This window comes from Plasmodium falciparum (assembly GCF_000002765.6).
Source record: "Plasmodium falciparum 3D7 genome assembly, chromosome: 13".
Taxonomy (NCBI): domain Eukaryota; phylum Apicomplexa; class Aconoidasida; order Haemosporida; family Plasmodiidae; genus Plasmodium; species Plasmodium falciparum.
In genome coordinates, this window is record NC_004331.3 from 1,597,671 (window position 1) to 1,620,000 (window position 22,330).

Sequence of the window (22,330 nt, forward strand, 5' to 3'; positions counted from 1 at the left end):
AAATTGTATGTTATATGTTTTATTTATCTTGAATTAAATATATATATATATATATATATATGTATATATTATTATATCTTAAGAAAAAATAAAATATATATTAATACTTTTATACGAATGCTCAATTTTTCTCTTTACCACACAAATATAATATATGTATAAATTATTTTATTTTTTTTTTTTTTTGTGTAAATTAAATGAAGATATGAAGAGAGAATACCATATAAATATTATATATATATATATATATATATTAATTTATTTATGTTGTGTTATGTTACTTTTTTTTTTTTTTTTTTTTTTTTTTCTGTAGTTATAAATTTATTTTTTCATTTTTTCATATTAGCTTATGCACATATAAAGTATGAACATAATATATACATATATATCAATATAATATATATATATATATTTTTTTTTTTTATTATTATGTTAAGAAAAAAGGTAAAAGTTTTTCCTTTTCTTTTTCTTTTTCTTTTTCTTTTCCTTTTTCTTTTAAAATGTATGTATATTTATTATACATATAAATTTCTTCACATATATATTTTTTTTTTTTTTTTTTTTTGTGTAAATTAAATGGAGATATGAAGAAAGAATAACATAAAAATGGATATAATATATATATCTTTATATATATAATATAACTTTTAATTTTTTTTCTTTAATTTTTTTTTTTTTTTTTCTTTCATTTTGTTTTATTTTATTTCATTTTTTTTGTTTGTACCCCGAGATGGGTAATAGCTTATCGTTATGCCTACTGCGGGAAACGTCCAAAGATGTGTTTAGATATTTCGAGAGTTTATACATAAAATATTTTAAAAGTTATAATTATATAAATTATATCACGTTGAAATATAATAAGAAAGATGATAAGATGCATAGGAAGAAGGTTATTACATGTGCTGATATTAATGAAGGGCCTAAAAATAATCGAATTAAAAAAGAGAATTATATATTTCGAGCTTTTTTGGACATGACAAAACATGAGAAAACATTATTATCTCTGGCAATGGTATTTCTTATAATAAATGCTTATACGAATATAAATTATCCAAGAATTATGGGTGAATGTATTGAAGCAAGTAATCATATGAACAATAATATCTTTAATAATATTCATAATAATAATAATGATAATATTTTTCAAAGTAATGATAATGTTATATATAATACCTTTTGTAATATAAATATATGTAATAATGTTATAAATTTTTTTTTTGATAAAATAAGTTTTATAAAAAATTATTTCGTAGATCGAAATATTATAAAGACCATAATATTTTACTTTCCTTATTTTATATGTGGGGGGATAGCATCTTATATGAGAATATATTTTACAAATCAATGTATTAAAAATATAGAAATACGTTTAAAAAAACAAGTACATGATAAAATTCTGATGAATAATGAAGAAGAATTTAAAGAATATAAGACATCTGATTATTTAGTAAATTGTACTTTTATCGAAATAAAATATAGCGCAAAAGAATTAATTACATGTATTACACAAACATTTCGTTATATGAATTCTGTAGTAGGTGGATTAATATCAATGTCATGTATCTCTCTATATCTAACAAAGTTATGTCTCTTCATTATACCTATATATGGTCTTTCTGTTCTTTGTCTTTTAAAATCATTAAAACGCATTAAAATTGAAACTACTACTATGGAAGAAAAACAAATAGCACGATTTTCTGATTCTTTACAAAAAAAAAATATAATATCATTATTTGGTAATGAATCATATGAACATAGATATTTCTGTAAACAATTACATGTTCTGAATAATTTGTATGATAAATATATAACTTGTGAATCTATATTCTATTCCTTCTTGAATATAGGTACTAATGTTGTTATATGTACCATTTTATGTTTGGGAAGATTAGAATTAACTACACAACATATAACACATGGTCAACTCGTCTCTTTCATAGTTTACAGCACCATGTTAGGACTAGGTGTAGGGGGCATGTTAAAATTAAAAAAAGATATTAATCTTCTACAAATAAGTTTACAAAAAATATATGAAATATTAGATCTGACAAAAAGTGAAACGCAAACGGATATAAATAATTATGAACAAGGTAAATTAACTATACAAGACAAACAAGTAAATCTTTCAAAAAATAAACAAAGTGGGAACAGCATGGGAAAATATAAACCTGATAATGATGATGATAATAAGGAGGATAATAAGGAGGATAGTAAGGATTATAATAAGGATGATAATAAGGATGATAATAATGATAACAATAATGATAACAATAATGATAACAATAATGATAACAATAATGATAACAATAATGATAACAATAATGATAACAATAATGATAACAATAATGATCATCATAATGATCATAATAATGATAACAATAATGTTGTGATGAATGAGCTACCTTTCAAGTATCCACACAAATCTAATTATATACCAAATAATATTAAAGGATCCATAAGATTTGAAAATGTTTCTTTCTCATATAATCATTACGATAAAGAAAGAAAAAAAAGTGTTTTAAAAAACATCAACTTAGAAATTAAGGCAAGTGAAAAAGTTGCCATTATAGGGAAAAGTGGATCAGGAAAATCAACCTTGTGGAAATTACTTACATGTAATTTTTCTTATGAAGGAAATATTTTTATAGATAATCTTAATATTAAAAATATTCATAATCATTTCTTAAAAAGAAATATTCTTTCCGTCAGTGAGCAAGAATGTTGTATATTCAATAGAACTATTTATGAAAATTTAATATATGGACTAGTACCTCTATATATAAAAAATAATAATAATAATAATAATAATAATTATTATTATCAATATTTATCCAAATGTATTTTTCAAAATATGAATCCAGGTAATAATATCCATAAAAAAATTCTAAACAATATTCAATCAACAAAATACAATTCACAATGTTATCAAAAAAATAAACATAATATTACCTCGAATTTTATAACTCAAAGTTATCGAACACAAGATGAAGATCCTCATAATATTTCAAATCACAAACATATAGATAACACAAGTAGAAATATATATCAAAATTATTATACAGATTTCCTAAATTCATATGATGAATATAAATTAAATATTATCAACTCTTCCATTAATGTATTATGTGAAGAACTTGATTTAAAACAATTTATTAATTCGATGCCTCACAATATACATTCAAATATTCAATATAATAATATGTCATCAGGACAAAAACAAAGATTATCTATTATAAGATCTCTTATGAAAGATACTCCTATATATATATTTGATGAAATCACATCTTTCCTAGATGAAGGAAATATACACAAATTACACAAACTTATTGATTTATTAATACCTAACAAAACTATTATCTATATTACACATTCAATTCATATCCTCAATAAAATGGATAAAATTATTATCCTAGACGATGGTAAAATTAGGGCGATTGGGACATATGAACAAATTAAAAATGATACGCTCTTTAGGGATATATTCTCCCTACATAAGCCTGCTGTATAGTCCAACCTATCAACATATATATAGATATATTTATGTATATATTTTATTTTATAACAACCCTTTACACATTATTATAAATTAATCATTTGTCATATATATAATATGTTTATATATTTACATTCGTGTTACTATAATAGTATCACCTATTTTTCTATTTTTCAATTTGTTAATCAAGATAAATTACTTTTCTATATAAAAGTATATTAAATGAAAATTATTTGTATATAAATAAATAAATAAATATATACATATATATATATATCTATATATATATATATATATATATATATATTTATATGTGGAGCAGTACGCACTCTCACAATTAAATTTATATATATCATAAAAATGGGGGGGAAATAAATCGAATACCACACATATGAATAAGAAAAAATGTTTATTTGTTTTATCATCACATAAAAATATATATATATATATATATATATATATATATATATGTATGTATTTTTTTTTTTTTTTTTTTTTTTTTTTTTTTTTTTTTAATCCATTTTATTTTCTTTCTTAAAAATCATAACAATCTTTTGTTTTTTCTATCCATAAATTTTCCATAACTTTAGGTGTTTCATATACCTCAGCTGTCGCCTCATATATTTTTCCATCAAATATAACTCTATCTCCTTTAGAATATATATTATTCATATAATTTAAAGCACCACATATATAATTATCATAACTACACGATCCCCTGAGTTTCCAATCAGTTATATTTACTGTAGGCATTGAATCCGTACTTACAATGTTTTGAAAAACGTATCCACTCAACTTTATTAGTTTCCCTTCTTCATCGATATATTCATGATTCAAATCCCAATCATCTATCAAATCACAATTATACAAATTAAGATTGTATACTTTTCTAGAATTTTTTATAATATTTTTTTTATTCTTAATCATTTCATTTTCTGTACTTCCTATATCTTTCACACCCTCATCACCAAATTCTAATAAATTTTTATCTTCATTTATTTTTTTTATAGACATATTGCTATCTATCTCATCATTTCCTTCATACATATCCTCATCAAAAGTTTCATCATCATTTAATTTTGGTGAATATTCGTCCGTGCCATTTTTATCCGTATACATTTGGATATAGCTTATCTTGTTCTTCTTACTTTCGTCATTGGTTTTTATAGTAAAGTTTTTATTTTTATTTTTCTTTTTATTTTTATTTTTCTTTTTATTTTTATTTTTCTTTTTATTTTTATTTTTTGAGTTACCCTTTATGTGGTCCTTCTCCCTTTCTACTTCTCTACGTTTGGACATCTTATCTGGAACACCCATCAACTCCTTGTTCCTCTTTCCATTCTTTATCCTTAATAAATCTTTCTCTTTCATATCATACTTTTTATTCTTTTCTGTTTTCTTATGGTTACTTTTGACAAATCCTGGATCAGATATTATTCTTATTTCTATTACATCTCCGTTATGTGACGTTTCAGTCAACTTATTTTTATGATGATTTTCACTGTGTAATTTTTGTTTATTCTGATTATTAGTATTTATGTTTTTATGTTCATTAGTTGATGATATATTAGTAGGTCCCTTATTTTGTATTGTTGTATTATCATCACCATCAACATTATTATTATTATTATTATTATCATTATTATTATTATTATTATTATCATTATTATTATTATTATTATTATCATTATTATTATTATTATTATTATCATTATCTATTTTTGGAATATCCTTTTTAATATTATTTATCTTTATCATATTATTATTAATATCAATATTGTTTTCTTTTTTTCCATTCTTATTATTTTTAATTCTACTTTTTTTTTTATTTAAATTATTTAATTTAAAGCTCATATTCCCCCTTTGTTCTTCTCTCATATAGTTCTCATCATTATTTTGCTCTCTACTATTTGATATACCTCCATCATATGATTTATTATTATGCTTTATTTTATATTTGTTGTAATTACCTTTTTTGGAATCCTTCATTTCAATTTTATTATTCTTCTCCTTATTATTCATTTTTAATAAGGGTTTATTTTGTAAAGATTTTATATACACTGTATCATCATTTTGTAATTCTTTAACGTTTTCACTTGTCTTATCCCTCCTCATATTATTATTATTATTATTATTATTATTATTGTTGTTGTTGTTGTTTTCATATTGATCGTTTATAAAATTATTAATATCGTAGGATACATCCTGAACTATACGCTTCATTAATTCATCCTTACTAACTTTTAAAGTGTTACCATGGTTCACCTTATTATTATCATACATCAAACGAGGAGGATCACCTTCCTTTATTCCCTTTAATGACAATGCGCTATATGTTCTTATTAATATTAAGGAACATAAGCATATCACTAGGAAAAATCCTTTTTTCATACTAACCATTATAAAATATATATATATATGTGATTATATATATTTTTTTTTTTTTTTTTTTTTTTTTTTTTTCTATTTTATTTAATTCAAATTATGTTGCTTTTTTTAGAAATAAGCATATATAAATCCAAATAAATTAATTATTATTTGTATTATTAATTCTTGGAAAATATGTTAGTGTTGGAAAAAAGAAAATATAACAAAAAAAAAATTTATATATATAAACAAATAACATACATATATAACAATTCATATATATATAAATATATGTATATGTAAAATTAAGATATAATACTATTATACCATTTAACACATTTATATAGAGCTATATATTATATATAAAAAAAAAAAAAATCAGTTATTTTTTTTTTATTTATTTATCATAATTCTCAAAACCATTCCTTTATTTCAAATATCTACTCTTTCCTTTCTTCAGTATTATATTTAAAATGGAAATATAAAAACAAATAAAGTCCATTTATATTTTTCATTATCCATAAATTATATTTTTTACGTTTTGGCTATATAAATAAATCTATATCTATATATAGTATGTATGTATGTGTTTTTTTTTTTTTTTTTTTTTTTTTTTTTTTTCTGACTTGTTCATAAATATTTCATTTAAAACATATAAATCGCCTGTACAACCAAAATATTTTCTAAACATATTAACAAAAACAATATATATTATTAACTAATAATAATAATAATAATAATATATATATATATATATATATATATATGTGTGTGTATATTTTTTTTTTTTTTTAATGGTTGTTTCAAAATAAAAATCTAGCTAAATATTGTTTTACAATTATATGCTACATATTTGCGTGTATTTTATCCAATGCTTGATGAATTTTATCAAAAAGCGTATGAGAAATTTTAGAGGAATTTTCAGTAATATTTAAAATGGATGATATTTCCATGGATATACCATATAATTTATGGAATGCTACACATTTCCCTTTAGACGTAATAGCTACAACGAAAATATTTTGAACAAGTTCTTCTTCGACTTTGGACATATCATAAATATATTTATTATTGATTTCCCCAATAGATATACAGATAGGTATATTTTCATATGGAAAATTTACATGTTCATTTTCAACAATTTCTAGCTGATAATCTTTATTTGAAATTTCATGGAAAGTATTTTCTTCTTCAATTTCTTTTTTTGGTTTAACAATAGGGAAAAACGTATCTTTTAAAGCTACATATATGGCTATGCTAATAATATCTAATAGGCCTCCTCCAGCATTAAGAACCATAACATTTATATCAACACTCCAGGCAAATTTACCTGGGAGGATACATAATATTTTTTTATTTATATTATTTTTTATACATAAATTATAAATAATTGTTGTCATTGTTTGTAAATGATCTTTTTTTATTCTATTAGCAGCAACAGATGCTGGACAATCAATTTGTAAGTTTACATTACCTTCATCATATGTATCAACATCAGGAGTTATTAAAGAAAGCTTAATTCCACAAATTACATTATTTTCTTCATTTATTACACTACTACTCCCATCACCTGACACAAGAATGTTTTTATTTATTTCTATAGATCTGTACGTTAATAAGGTTCGACCATCTATTCTTATATTGCAGTTAATGCTGTCTTCAATATAATTTAACGAGCTCATCTTGTTTTCCAAAAAAATAAATAAATAAATAAATATATATATATATATATATATATATATATATATATATATATATATGTGAAAATATTTTTATTATATTTATATTTTACTAATAAGAAAAAATTATAATCAAGTAAAAATGAATTTTTATTTTTAATGATCAAATGTAATTTATTATGTATACATATATATATATATATATATATATTATTTTCCTATGTCCTTATTGTTCTAACAATATTATCGTGTAGTTTATTAAAACATTTGATTTGTATCATACTAAAACAAAATTATAATGACAAAAAAAAAAAAAAAAAAAAAAAAAGGAATAATGAAAAAAAATATATATATTTCTAAATACTTCTATGATCTAGACAAATATGTAAAAATATACATTCAATAATAAATATTGCAGTTCATTTCAAACAAAAAAAAAAAAAAAATAAAATAAAATAAAGTTAAATAAAATAAAATAATTATTATATAAATAAATTTATAAACATATATACATATAATTAACTAATTTTATGAAGTCGCAGAAAAAATCAAATAAAACATCCATGTAATAATATATTATTAAATCAAAATTAATTATCACTGTAATATTTATGGTATTCTCCTAATTCTTTTTTTACGTCTCTATATTTTTTTGTTTTATTAAAACATATAAATGAATTTACGTAATAAAAATTAATAATATAATTCTTGTTCTTATTCCATATATGATATAATAATAGAAGTAGAATAATAATAATTATTATCATTTTTTATTTATCCTATATATTACTAAATGAAGAACCCCCCGTATACATATATAAATATATATATTTTATATATACATAAATATATTCTCTTTTATATTACACAATTTCACAAGCTCATACATAACATCTTAAAAATATTTATACTATATTATAAATATATAAATAAATAAATATATAAATATATATATATTTTATATATTTTTTAAAAACAATATGGGGGAACTAATATATAAATTATGATTCCTCATTATATTATAATAACCAAATTAACAAAAATATAACAAAATATTATAAATATATTTTTTAATTTATACAATTGTTTATTTATAAATATAAGGATCACAAAAAAAAAAAAAAAAAAAAAAAAAAAAAAAAAAAAAGATGGTTCAAATATTAATGCCTTAATATTAATTATTTATATATTTTTTTTTTAAATGATAAAAATACAAATAAGATATATTATTATAATGTTGTATTATTATAAAAGTATAATTTTGCTTTTTTTATTACAATAAAATATATATATATATATATATCCTTTATATAATAATATATATGATATGTATATATATACATATATATATATATAATATATATTTATTTTATATAGTGAAAATTTCAGTGCTTAAAAATAATTATAGTAAAATTAAATATAATAATATATAATATACAATATATACATATAAATATATATATATATATATATATAATATTTTTTAGTATGTTGTTATATTTATTTTTATATTTTACCATTTTTTTATTATATATATAAATATAATAATATATATGGATATATAAATAAATGTATATATAATTATATCACTACTTTTATCATGTAAGGTAAAATTTTTCATTCATACAATTTTTTTTTTTTTTTCTTTTTTTTTTCTTTTTTATTATGCAAGCCTAATTTATAGAAACATATTTATAAGAAAAACACCTTTGTGCTATAATTAAATAAAGAAATATAATTTAAGAAAAAAAAAAAAAAAAAATGGAATGATTTATATGACGTTGATAATATATAAAAAAATTATATTATATATTTATAATATAATATCAATTTATTTTTATATTTATATATATATTTTGTTTTTATTTTGTTCTTTTTTTTTTTTTTTTTCCATAACTTGGGACTCTAAAAAAAAACAAAAATAATCATAAAATAAAATAAATAAAATAACGTCACTTATTATATATATATATATAATATAATATATTAATAAAGTAAACATCTGTCATTTCAACTTTTTTTTATAAAAGAATTATCCATATAATAATATACATTTATATATTTTACTTTATATGTATAACTCATTTATTTTATTTTTTTGATTGTATTAAATATGAGCGAAATTGTGGAAGGGCATAATATGGACGAAAATGGAGAGGAAACAAAAGTAGAAAAAAAGGTCAAGAAGAAAAAAGATAAAAAAAAAGTTAATAAAGAAGATAAAAAGAAAGTTAATAAAGAAGATAAAAAAAAAGTTAATAAAGAAGATAAAAAAAAAGTTAATAAAGAAGATAAAAAAAAAGATAAAAAAAAAGATAAAAAAAAAGATAAAAAAAAAGATAAAAAAAAAGTTAATAAAAAAGATAAAAAAAAAGTTAATAAAAAAGATAAAGAAAAGGATAATAAATTAAATAGAAATACCCACACAGAACTCGATGAGACCTCGATACAGAACAACCTTGATTCTCCTTATGATGATGATTCTGAAAGTCTTGAGAATTTTTTTAAAGAGAATTGCATAGATGATGCAAGTTCAGATGACAGTTTAAAAAAAATGGAAGAATGTATCATGACAAATGATGAAAATGGTAATAAACTTAAATATATTAACATAGAATATGTAGATTCCTTTTTACAATCTATGAATAAGAAAACAAGATTAAATAAGGTTATAAAAATATTATCTATGTATAGAGATGCTCTTGATTTTTTTATTGAAGATGAATTAAAAAACGATGAAATTCCTTTAATAGAAAAAAGTGATGATAGCGAAGGAAATGATAAAATAATTAACAAGAAAAAGCAAAAAAAGAAAAAGAAAAATAAGAAAATAAATAAAAATAAGAAAAAATATGCAATGAATTTAGATACCAGTTTTTTTGTTGTATTTAATGTGTTGTATAACATAGACACCATGTTTTATAATGTAATGAATGAGGGAAATTTAAAAATGTGTGTGTTGGACATTGAGAAAATTAAAAGTAATGAAATATTTATAGATGAAGAAGAGAAGGGGGAGAAGAAAAAAAACAAGATGAATGATGATGATAATGATGTTAATAATGATGATGATAACAATAACAATAATAATAATAACAATAATAATAACAATAATAATAACAATAATAATAACAATAATAATAATAACAATGATAGTTTTAATTATGGGGGGGGAAGTAAATATGGGAATAATAATTTAGGTAAAAATATAAATAATAATCATCGTAATAATATTCAAGATGATACCTACGATCTCAATAATATGCTGAATTATATACATATAAAAAAATACAAACCCCTGATTATTTACTTTTTCAATAATTTGGCCCAAAATCTGAAGAAGATGAAGAATAATGATATATATACGGGTATATTAAAAATATTGAAGAAAAAAGAAATATTAAGATGGGTTGTTATATTGGATTATGGGAAAATATTTTTAAAAAAAATATGTAAATTATTTGTAGTGTCAACTAATAGTGATATATATTTTTTTCATTATATATTAATTCAGAATATATTTCAATTATATAATGAGAGGAAGAAAATAATATTTATGAATTTATGTAATATATCAAAAGATAAAAAAGAAGAAGAAGATATTAAAAAAACTTATAATATGGAAAGAATTATTTATCGAATATATCAAAATTTTTTTCAATCATATATTTTACATTATGGTTTATATTATAATGATATTCTTCAAATAAATCATAGAAACTTTAAAGAAAATTGTCTTTTAGAATTATTTACCTATTTATCACATGATGTTGCATATACTATTGTATTTAGATATATACAAATTATTATTCAAAAAATTAGAGAGGAAAATAATAAAACATTTAGACTTGAAAAAAATAAAAAGAAAGATACAGATGAAAATAATAAAAAAGAAAAGAAATATTTCAATCATGAAAATAACAAAAATAAAGGAATTTTACATTTAAAAAATTTTCATATACATAGTAATTATATGATGTTATTAATTAAATTGTTAACAAAAATTATTAAAATATATGATAATTTACATAATCTTATTTATGGGGTAACTATCTTAATTATATCTATATTAAAATCTAAAATAAACCATATGAAATATATACCTATAAACTTACAATTAATTACTTTATTAATACGTACTATGGAACATCAAAAAAAATATATCCCATTATTTTCATATATATCATGTATTATTAATGGACTAAAGTCTTATAAACATATAAGAACTATAACAAAGAATCAAACTATTAGAAATGAAATAGAAAATTTTGATATTAATACATCCTTAGAAATAAATGAAAGTCTCTTATGTGATTTTCAAATATCTCATCAAATATATGATAAAATACATATTGTATTATATGACTATCTTGGTCTTATGGTATGCCATATCTCTTTCCCAGAATTTTTTGTTGCTATTGAATCCTATTTTAAAAAATATTATGCAGAATGTCAAATACAAACATTCAAAAATAAAATCAAAAACTTATTAACACATGCCAAAAATTCCATACAAATTATCTTAAACAAAAGAAAAAATATTAATATTTACAATATTTATGATCAGTTCATGTTTTTTCAAAAAGACAACCTACCCCTCTACACACAAAGACAAATCGTTTTAGAAAATTATGAAAATAGTTATCTTAATAAAATTAAAGCAAAATTAAGTGGTCTACAACATATTAAAAATCAAAACAACCAAAATGATGACGCATATGGTTATCATCACCATTCGAGGGACCAAGACACAAATCATAATAACAAAGAAATCAAAAATTTCAAAAATAAAGATCGAAAAAGAAAAGCACAAAAAGAAAATCTAAAAGAAGACAGCCAAACGAATCATCACATTAACAAAAAGAAGAAAAATAAAAACAAAAACAAAAACAAAAACAAAAACACAAATATTAATCAATCCACTAAATTACCCACTGAAGACAATGTTGAGGATTTTTCCATGTCAAGTGATGAACAATAAAGGGACAAATATATATATATATATATATATATATATAAGACAGATTAGTTTTATTTTTAAATTATTTTTTTATTTTTCAACCTTATCATTTTTATATAAAAAAATTCATTTTTTTTATTTTTTTTCATATATTTATATTCATATTCAAATCCTGACCATACATATTTTTCTATACATATTCAATTTCATTTTTTTTCACTTTATTTATTAAAACAATAAAATAATTAAAAATTAACATAATTAAATATATATATTTATATATATACCTTATAATTAAATTCTTGCGAATAATCAAAATTCTTTTTTTTTTCTTTTTTTTTTTTTTCCTTACAAATTATTACCTTATTATATATTATAGGATACAAAACAAAACGTATGCACACAATTAATATATTAAAAAAAAATAAGAAAAAAAAAAAATGTAAAAGATGTAACTTTTTAAAGGATGCATAACACAAAAAAATATATGTATATATATATATATATATATATATATATACATATTCATTTATTTGCTTATATATTTATACACCTATGTTTAGGTCTATAACAACTCCCCTCTTGTCGGAAGAGGATGTTTCAATATTAATATCGATATCACCTTTTTTTATTTTTGATATATTTTTTCTACTAAGTTCCTTTTTATGATTTTTTTCATTATCGATATTATCTGCATCATATGATTGTTTTAAAACTCTCTTATTTCTACTATATAGGTTACTATTATAATCATAATATTGTGGGGGATATCCTTCATGTGTTAAATAATTTCTAATATTTGGATTATATTGTGGTAAAGATAATGGTGTGCTATAATTCATCCTAGTATTAATCATAGGATGAATATTATGACAAGGTCCAACACCTTCCATAGTATTATATCTATACATCATTCTTTCATCACATGGAATATTTTTTCCACATGTCATCGTATTCGTTCCAGTAATATTAGATTGATCATACATACCATAAGGAATACTGTCTTCGTCAAACATTAGATTATTTCTACCATACATATTATTTTGGTGAGTATATAAGTTTGAATTATGCTTATTAAAAGTGTTTGTGTAATATCCATTTCCATTATTCATGTTATTATTATGATAGATAGATCTAAATCCATTCATCGGGATATACTCATTGAATTTTTGGGAATGACTCATGTTTTTATTATTGTTTTGTTGAGGGTATATATTTTTTTCTATTTTATTAGAATTAACATACAACAAATCAAAAATAGTAGATGTTAAAGAAGGAATGTATTGATGAATTTCTATATTACTTTTATTATTTTTTAGTATATTATGAACTGTGGGATGATCACAACTATTTTTATATCTTCCTAAGTTTTTATTGTTTATATAATATAATATGTTTTTCTCATATGGAGGATTTACACACATATCCTTCCCCTTATTATTATTATTATTATTAATATTATTATTATTAATATTATTAGAACGAATAAAAAAGTGATCCTTCTGCTTATTTTTTGACAAATTGGTACTTGTCTGATCTTTCTTATAATTATAATGATTCAATATTTTATAATCTGTCTACAAAAATATAAAACAATAGAATAAGGTAGAATATATGTATATATATATATATATGTATATATTTATTTGTTAGTTGTTGTTTGCTTTATTTTTTATTTCCTTTTTGTTTTTTACTTTATCAATATTATAGATATTATTTTTTATGTTGTCAAAAATACCTTGTGATGAAACACTATCTAAGGCATTCTTCTTATAATTTTTTCTCCCAGCTATTTTTTGATATGACTCAGAAAAATACATGGAAATTTTACCAAAATGTTTTTTAAAAGAAAAACAATAAACCAATAAAATAATAATATATTTAATGTACAACAAAAAAAAAAAAAAAAAAATATATATATATATATATATATATATTTAAAAGGAACGTATAAATTTTATGAACAGTCTTATAAGTTTTAAAACGACATCACCAAATGTTATTTTCTTTATTTTTTAAATAAATGAAAAAAAATATTAATTTATATATAAACAAAAAGACAATAAATTATATAATGTAGGAAAAAAAAAAAAAAAAAAGAAAGAAAGAAAAGAAAAATTAAAAATAAATATTAAAAATAAAAATTGTAATTTTTTAAAATTATAAAATAATCATTGTATTCATATGGTTGTACATATTAAAAGTTCTAAGAGATAAAAAATTTACGTATCTATTTATGTGTGTGTATATGCGTACATTTTATAACAGTATGAACTGTTAATAATGTTTTTTATATTTAAGCCACTTTTTTTACCTGAATAGTCAGAATATTAAATTATGGGTTTACATTTTAAGCTAGGCCTTTCAAAAAAAAAAAAAAAAAAAAAAAAAAAAATGAAACTATTACATACGCTTAAAAGATATATATATATATATATATATATACATATATTTTTTTTTATTTTGGCTATTTTTACATGAACAGGTAAGGTAAAAATATATTCCCACCTAAAAGAACAAAAAATTTATTAAATTAATTATTAAGAATAATTTAGAAAGAGTATAAAAATGTGAGGGAAACTTTTATCCCATAATATAAAATATATTTAGACATGAAGTAACGAGGTATAATCATAGGTTATGTATCTATTTAACTATTATTGTTAAGATAAGAATATATTATTTAATATATATTTCTACAAGCAAAAAAAAAAAAAAATAAAATAATAAAATGATAATAAAATAAAATAATAAAACAATAAAGGTAGAATAATATCATTTTGACATCGATGTAGTTATAATATATAGAAGGTTTAATTATGTATGTGATTAATATATTATCATGTACACAAAAATAATTTTATATTTCAACATAATATATAAATAAATAAATAAATATATACATATATATATTATAATATCAAGGTGTTTACTATAGAAAAAATGGTTATTAAATGTAAAAAAAAAAAAAAAAAAAAAAAATTCATTATATTTTGTACAAAAGTTACACATCTTTTAATTTCATTTTTATATGGTGTAATTATATGTTCCTTCAATTGTTCCAAAATTGTAGAGATAATAATTGGAAAAAAAATTGTCAAAATAATTTTGAGATATCCATTTTTTTGATTTTGAACGACGTAATGAATAATTATTATAATGTAACATATTCCAATATGAAGTATTTTCACATTTGGATATTTTTGTAAATATATTTTTCTTTACTTTGTTTTGGAAAAAATTTATATCGTAGTATATTGCACTTGAAGGTCTAGGTATATGAAGAAGCATATTTTGTTTTTCCAGCGTGTGTTTATTATTTGTAAAATTATTACAATTTATATTATACGTATAATTATTATCTATCGTATCATATTCTCTAATATTATTATTATTATGATTATGATTATTGCTTTTTTTGTTCTTTTTTTTTTTTGGATTAGATGATACACCCCACCTCGAATACACATCATCATATTTTAAAAGCAAATGATCATCTTTATATATGGATTCTTCATTTAAGGAATATTTCTTAAATTTGTTTATTTTTTGAAATGTATATTTATTAGACATAGATTTTGAAAAATTCTTAAAATCATTAAAATTTATTTCTTTTTTTGGATCAGGAGTTGGACAAAAACAATTTTCATAAGTATACATATCTTTACTTTTATCCTTATACATTTTATTATTATCAATATACCATAAAATTTCTTCTAATAATAAAGGATCTAATATCATATTACATTCTAGAGTAATAAAATTATTCCAGTGTTTTTTAAGAATATCTAAAACATCATTCCATTCATCATAAGTTATTTTTTCATACAAATTATGTATATAATTACCAACATATAATTCATATAATATTTTATTTTTATATCTATCATCATTAGTAATATAATTATTGTATACATCTAATGTAAATATTTCTTCTAAGTTGACTTCTTTTACACTTGTTCCAAATATGGTAAAAGGATTAAAGTGTTCTTGCCTTTTTAATAATACCTTTAAATTATATTTATTAGCCCACTGAGGTTTGGGTATTAATTTTATTTTTTTTTCATAATTATTATTAGATATAAGCGATACACAATTTGTATTATTCTCATAAGATTTTCTCCTTCTATTATTTATTTGTTTCTCTATTTTTATAATTTCTTTTAATAATTCTTCAGATGTGTGTATATCTAATATGTTTGTATTTTTATAATATAATATATTTAAATATTTGAGATAATTTTTTTTAATTGAAGGAATAAAAATTTGAAGAACTATTTTGTTTAAGGTGATATTATTATAATGTGTACAATCTTTTCTTTCGTTTTTTTTTTGTTCATTTATATTTGAATTTTTTATTTTTTCCCATTTACACTTTTTATAACTATCTAATATTGGTTTGATATATGTTTGATAAAAGTATGAATATTTTGTCAAATCTTCATCATGTATTAATGCTAAAAGTTGAGATTCATTTTTTTCATATTTCATAAAAAGACATAAGAAAATATCAAAATTTTTTGTTAGATCTTTTTCATCAACATGTAGTAATTTTTTATGTTTATTAATATTTAAAAGATTATTTTGTAAATCTACTTGTTTGTATATGTCATAAGAAAAATTATATTTCTTTTTATTTTTTAATGGTAAAATAGATGGTGTTATAGACAATCGTTTAATTTTGTTATTTTTCTTTTTCTTATTTTTGTTCTTTTTATATTCATATATATTTCTTTTATATTTATGAATATCTAGGTTAACATTTTTGAATATTTTATTATTAGACATATATTTTAAGTTTTTTCCTTTGAATTTAAAATTTTTAAAATATTGTGACGTTTTTTTTTTATTTACATATATATTTCTGTTCACTTTGTTATAATAATAATTATTATAATAATAAATATTATTATTATTATTATTACTGATTTTATTTTTGATATTTTTGATATTTTTTATATTTTTTATTTTTTTGATATTTTTTATTTTTTTTATATTTTTGTTTTTTTTATTTTTATTTTTATTTTTTGAGATAATAAAAGTGGGGGTAATACATTCATAAGTATAATTTCCTGCATTGTTTATTAAATTATCATTTTTATTATGATGGTATGTGTGAGTGTAATTATATGAATCATTCATTTTGTTTAAATGTTCCATTTTATATATATTATTATCTTTATTTATTTTTTGTTGGATATGTTGTACATATTTTAAATTATTGTAGGTAGGATTATTGATATGCTCCATATTTAGATCCTTCGAACCATAATTATTTACAATTTGTAATGTAGGTGTATTTATATTATCTCGATATTCAATAGAGTTATTTTGAAAAAAATTATTTTCTAATTTTTTTATATCTATTCGTTCCTTATAAATACTTGTTTTAATAAATTTTTTTTTTAATAAATTAGTTTTCTTTTTATGATATTCCTTGATTTTATTTTCGTCCAAATAATTATTAACAAACGTCTTTTTTAAATCAAAGTGTTTTTCATCATATTGGTTTTTAAAGTAATCTATATCTTTGCTTTTTTTTTTCTGTTTATTTATATATTCATCACTTTTTGGTTTTTGAATTGTGCCATTTCTACCTATGGATGTAAACCTAAAATATGGAAGACTAAATCGTTTGTATTTATTATTATCATAATTATATGGATAAAAAATCATTTTGTTTTTTAACGAAACATAATTATATTTATTACAAAAATGTGTTAAGTCATTTATCATCAATGGATGATGTATATGTGTGTCATTTGACATAGGAATAATATCGATATCATTATATTTATCTTCATCGTCTTCACAATTTAAATTTTGAAACGATTCCATATCTTGAAAACTACTTATTATAGTTTTATTTGAAAAGTTTATTTTATTTTGATCTTGTAATAATATAGTTTCGCTAGATTTTAAAATATCTATATTATTCAAATTATTATATATATTATTTATAATAGATACGCCCCTCATATTATTATTATTATTATTATTATTTCTATTTGGTGGTTCTATATATGGTGTGTAATTATTCAGATAATGTTCATTATTAATATTATAACTATGTTGATATATTTTATTTTCCTTTTTATTATTTTTTTCAACATGTTTGTATTGCTGCACACAATTTACAACGTCCTTGTAACCTTCTTCACATGTAATAATTTGATCATTTGATCCTATATAATTTTTATAAATCGTTATATTTTTATTTATATCATTTTTTTGTACTATTTTGTTTTTCTTTTTTTGATGATGATTTTTTGTATGATGTGGTAACTCTTTTTCTTGTCTTGTTATTGTTTTCTTCTTTTCATAATCATGTCCATACCTTTTTTCCTTCCATTTCCTTACTCTCTCATAATATTTTATATAGTCGAATCTGTATACATTTTTTTTGTTTTTTTTTTGTTTTTGTTTCTTTTGAAGAGATAATATTTTACTCTCTTCATTATTTATATGTTTTTCTTTATTATTATACAAAAGATGTTTATTCGTTTTCTTTTTTATATATTTTTTTGTTGTATTATTTGTAATACATGTTACTTCTATATTTTTCTTCCTGAACAGTTCTACGTTATCTCCATTTTGTTCAGGTGAATTTTGGCTCTTTTGGCTTTTTTCGCACATTTTTCAAAAAAAAAGGTATATTTTAATTTTTTTTTTTTTTTTTTACCCTTATATATTTTTAGTACGTTTTACAAGTATTTGTATAAAATTCGTACGTTTGTTATAATATAATGGATAATTTAGTTTATTATATTGTTTATAAAAAGGTTTATTCCTCAGAGGAGTAAAAGAGAAAATATATAAATATATATAATACTACGGTGGTAATTAAAAATTCGCTATGAACGTATGATTAGTATAGAAAGAATATAATTGTACAAATGTTGATAGATAAATGAATATAAATATAAATATAAATATATATATATATATATAATATATATAATATATAATATATAATATATATAATATATAATATATAGGTATTTACACACAATGTGAGATCTATACATGGGGACACACATCACTCTATATTTTACAATATCGTTCGAAAATTATGACTGTTCAACAAATATAAATAAATATATATGTATAACATATATGTTTAATATTTTTTTTTTTTTTTTTATTTTCTTTATTTTTTTTTATTTTTTTATTTCTCTGTAATTACAACATTTAGTAAAATAGATTTATATATATATTAATATATTTATGAAAGTACCGCTATAATGAAGGATATAAGAAAATAATTAACCTCCTACTTGTACATTTAAACAGTATTGGACCTTTAATTAAAGAAATATTTATATATATCATACACACTAATATGTATATTATATATATATATATATATATACCAAATAAACATACATTTATTCAGACATATATATATCGAAACATATATATATATATATATATGTGCGGAAATATATCAATATGTATGTATTAATTTTTAATTAAAAAGTTAAATAAAAACAATGTAAAGTACAACAATTCACTTGATGCACTAACCAAAAAAATAAGAAAACAAATATATATTAATATATATATATATATAATTAAAAAAAAAAAAAAACAAAAATAAAACATGTAAAAATATATAAATGTAAAAATATATAAATGTAAAAATATATAAATGTAAACATGTAAATATATAAACATGTACATATATAAATATATAAAAATGTAAATATATAAACATGTAAATATATAAATATATAAATATATAAATATATATATATATATATATATATATATATATATATATAAATTATTATACATAATATTTTTCCATAAGCATCATCTTTTTATTTATCTATGCTTCTATAGTACATTCATTCTTATCCTCCTCATTATGAATATCAGTATTCATTTTTTCCAATGTTTTCATTTCTTCAGCAAAAAAATTCAACTCTGACTCTGTGTATATACTTAACTCCTCTAATTCGAAACGTTTTAAAAATAACTGTCTTTGTTCTTGGAGGTTTTTATAATTTGGCGTATTATAACCATTTACACAATAATAATCTTTACCTTTTATTGTTATTTTATTATCCAACTCTTTAAGTTTATTCTCTACAAAATCGAAATCTTCTTTTGTTGGATATGTTAGTGTTTCTAAATTATAATCCTTATCACATGAGGCAGAAATGAGATGATGATTTGCTTTTACTATAGCTAGCCATTCTATATCATAACATAAATAAAATTTTTTTTTTTTTTTTTCATCTGTTATATTTTCATCTTGGCTAGTTTCTTCATCTTTATTTTCATTTTGATCATTTAAAGATTCTTCCTCATTTTCTTTTAAATTTGTTGGAACAGAGTTATTATTTTGATCAGCAACATTTGTTGATGTATCAGCTTGTATATCTACACCATCATCATCATCATCATTATTATTATTGTTATTATTATGTTGATTTTTATCTTCTAAGGATATGTCTTTATTGCACACATTTTTATCTGCACTTTTGTCAACATTTTTTTCGTCATTTTTTTCCTGATCCAGTTGCATATTTCTGTCTAGTTCGTATAATGCCTTTTCATGATCATAATCTAAATTAATAGAATCATCATTATGATGATCATTATTGTTGCATGTATTTGTTTTTGTATTAGGACAATTCTCCAAATCATGATTAGGCTGTGCATCATTTTGAATGTCCATTTTGCTACCTGGTTCTGGTAACAACACCTTAGGAACATGATCAAAATTTAAATGTATAGAAGAATCCTTTTTCTTTACAATATTTAAAATTTGTATAAAATGTTTATATTCTTGAGCCTTATCTAGAGAAAGAAATCTAGTATACTGTTTCTGATCATTGTGGATATACAATGCCGAATATTTTACATGTAAATGTGATGCAAACCAGAAATAAGGTTTTAATTTATTTAATAATATTTCGGTATGAGGATTACCTAATGTATTATTATATACGTCAGATTGAAAATGATATTTTCTTCTTAATAAGTCATGTACATCTCCATGTTTTTCAATATTATTTGGCCAATCATGTGTTACAACAATATCAACGTTATTTTTTAATAATTTTAATTTTTCTATTTCATATTTTCTTATATGATATGCGCTAACCTTTGTAATATCTGTATAAGGATAGGATTCATAATATTTCTTAAAAAAACTATATTTTTTATATATACCGCTTAAACTACATATTCTGAAATTATTAATATTATGAACACTAGAGTATCCTAAATAATATATATTAGGAGCAACCCACCCACCATAATACAACTGTTTCAAAACATTCATGGCCTCATGGTTTCCTCCTACAAATATAGTTAAGATCTTCGCCTTCTTTTTTCCTGTAAAATAATCTACGAAATCATTTTGTTCTTTTTTATATTTCGCAGGAACATTCAAACACTCATTATCAACATTATATCGTACACTTTGAAAATCACCACAACAAATTAAAAGGTCAACCTTTATTTTATTTTCTTCTTCTATCTTTTCGAGAGTCGAGTATATTAAATCTAATTCTCCGTGAGTACAACCCACAACAGCAATAAACATTTTGCGTAGCAACGAGGTTTTTAAAAATGTAACCAGGGGTATATATATATATATATATATATATATATGTATATATATATGTATGTATGTATTTATATTTATGTTTATATATTTAAAGTTATAATTTCAAAAACATATATATTATTATATAATCTAATTATATACAAAAATAATAGGAAACCATTTTTTATGAATATTCCTTAAAATTTATTTTGAGAATTCACTTTTTGAATATGTTTAAATATTTCTAAATTGACCATAAAACACAAAAA

General features: G+C 19.9%; 8 protein-coding genes across 8 annotated transcripts; 2 read left to right on the plus strand and 6 right to left on the minus strand.

Moving 5' to 3' along the window:
• Positions 1-730: 730 nt before the first annotated feature.
• Positions 731-3,508, plus strand: PF3D7_1339900 (ABC transporter B family member 5, putative; the record flags this gene model as incomplete). The annotated part of the gene is made up of 1 exon (XM_001350088.1): positions 731-3,508. The coding sequence occupies one exon, from the start codon at positions 731-733 to the stop codon at positions 3,506-3,508; it is 2,778 nt and encodes a 925-aa protein (XP_001350124.1).
• A 519-nt stretch (positions 3,509-4,027) lies between these two features.
• PF3D7_1340000 (secreted ookinete protein, putative) lies at positions 4,028-5,884 on the minus strand (the record flags this gene model as incomplete). Its single annotated transcript, XM_001350089.1, has 1 exon — positions 4,028-5,884. One exon carries the CDS (start codon positions 5,882-5,884, stop codon positions 4,028-4,030), a length of 1,857 nt encoding a protein of 618 aa, XP_001350125.1.
• Positions 5,885-6,705: 821 nt separating this feature from the next.
• On the minus strand, positions 6,706-7,542 carry PF3D7_1340100 (exosome complex component RRP42, putative; the record flags this gene model as incomplete). Its single annotated transcript, XM_001350090.1, has 1 exon — positions 6,706-7,542. The coding sequence occupies one exon, from the start codon at positions 7,540-7,542 to the stop codon at positions 6,706-6,708; it is 837 nt and encodes a 278-aa protein (XP_001350126.1).
• Positions 7,543-8,129: 587 nt separating this feature from the next.
• Positions 8,130-8,306, minus strand: PF3D7_1340200 (conserved Plasmodium protein, unknown function; the record flags this gene model as incomplete). Its single annotated transcript, XM_002809012.1, has 1 exon — positions 8,130-8,306. One exon carries the CDS (start codon positions 8,304-8,306, stop codon positions 8,130-8,132), a length of 177 nt encoding a protein of 58 aa, XP_002809058.1.
• A 1,346-nt stretch (positions 8,307-9,652) lies between these two features.
• On the plus strand, positions 9,653-12,520 carry PF3D7_1340300 (nucleolar complex protein 2, putative; the record flags this gene model as incomplete). Its single annotated transcript, XM_001350091.1, has 1 exon — positions 9,653-12,520. One exon carries the CDS (start codon positions 9,653-9,655, stop codon positions 12,518-12,520), a length of 2,868 nt encoding a protein of 955 aa, XP_001350127.1.
• Positions 12,521-13,044: 524 nt separating this feature from the next.
• On the minus strand, positions 13,045-14,319 carry PF3D7_1340400 (conserved Plasmodium protein, unknown function; the record flags this gene model as incomplete). Its single annotated transcript, XM_001350092.1, has 2 exons — positions 13,045-14,076; positions 14,194-14,319. The coding sequence occupies 2 exons, from the start codon at positions 14,317-14,319 to the stop codon at positions 13,045-13,047; spliced, it is 1,158 nt and encodes a 385-aa protein (XP_001350128.1).
• A 1,207-nt stretch (positions 14,320-15,526) lies between these two features.
• On the minus strand, positions 15,527-19,135 carry PF3D7_1340500 (conserved Plasmodium protein, unknown function; the record flags this gene model as incomplete). The annotated part of the gene is made up of 1 exon (XM_001350093.1): positions 15,527-19,135. The coding sequence occupies one exon, from the start codon at positions 19,133-19,135 to the stop codon at positions 15,527-15,529; it is 3,609 nt and encodes a 1,202-aa protein (XP_001350129.1).
• A 1,195-nt stretch (positions 19,136-20,330) lies between these two features.
• PF3D7_1340600 (RNA lariat debranching enzyme, putative) lies at positions 20,331-22,058 on the minus strand (the record flags this gene model as incomplete). The annotated part of the gene is made up of 1 exon (XM_001350094.1): positions 20,331-22,058. One exon carries the CDS (start codon positions 22,056-22,058, stop codon positions 20,331-20,333), a length of 1,728 nt encoding a protein of 575 aa, XP_001350130.1.
• Between the last annotated feature and the right edge of the window lie 272 nt (positions 22,059-22,330).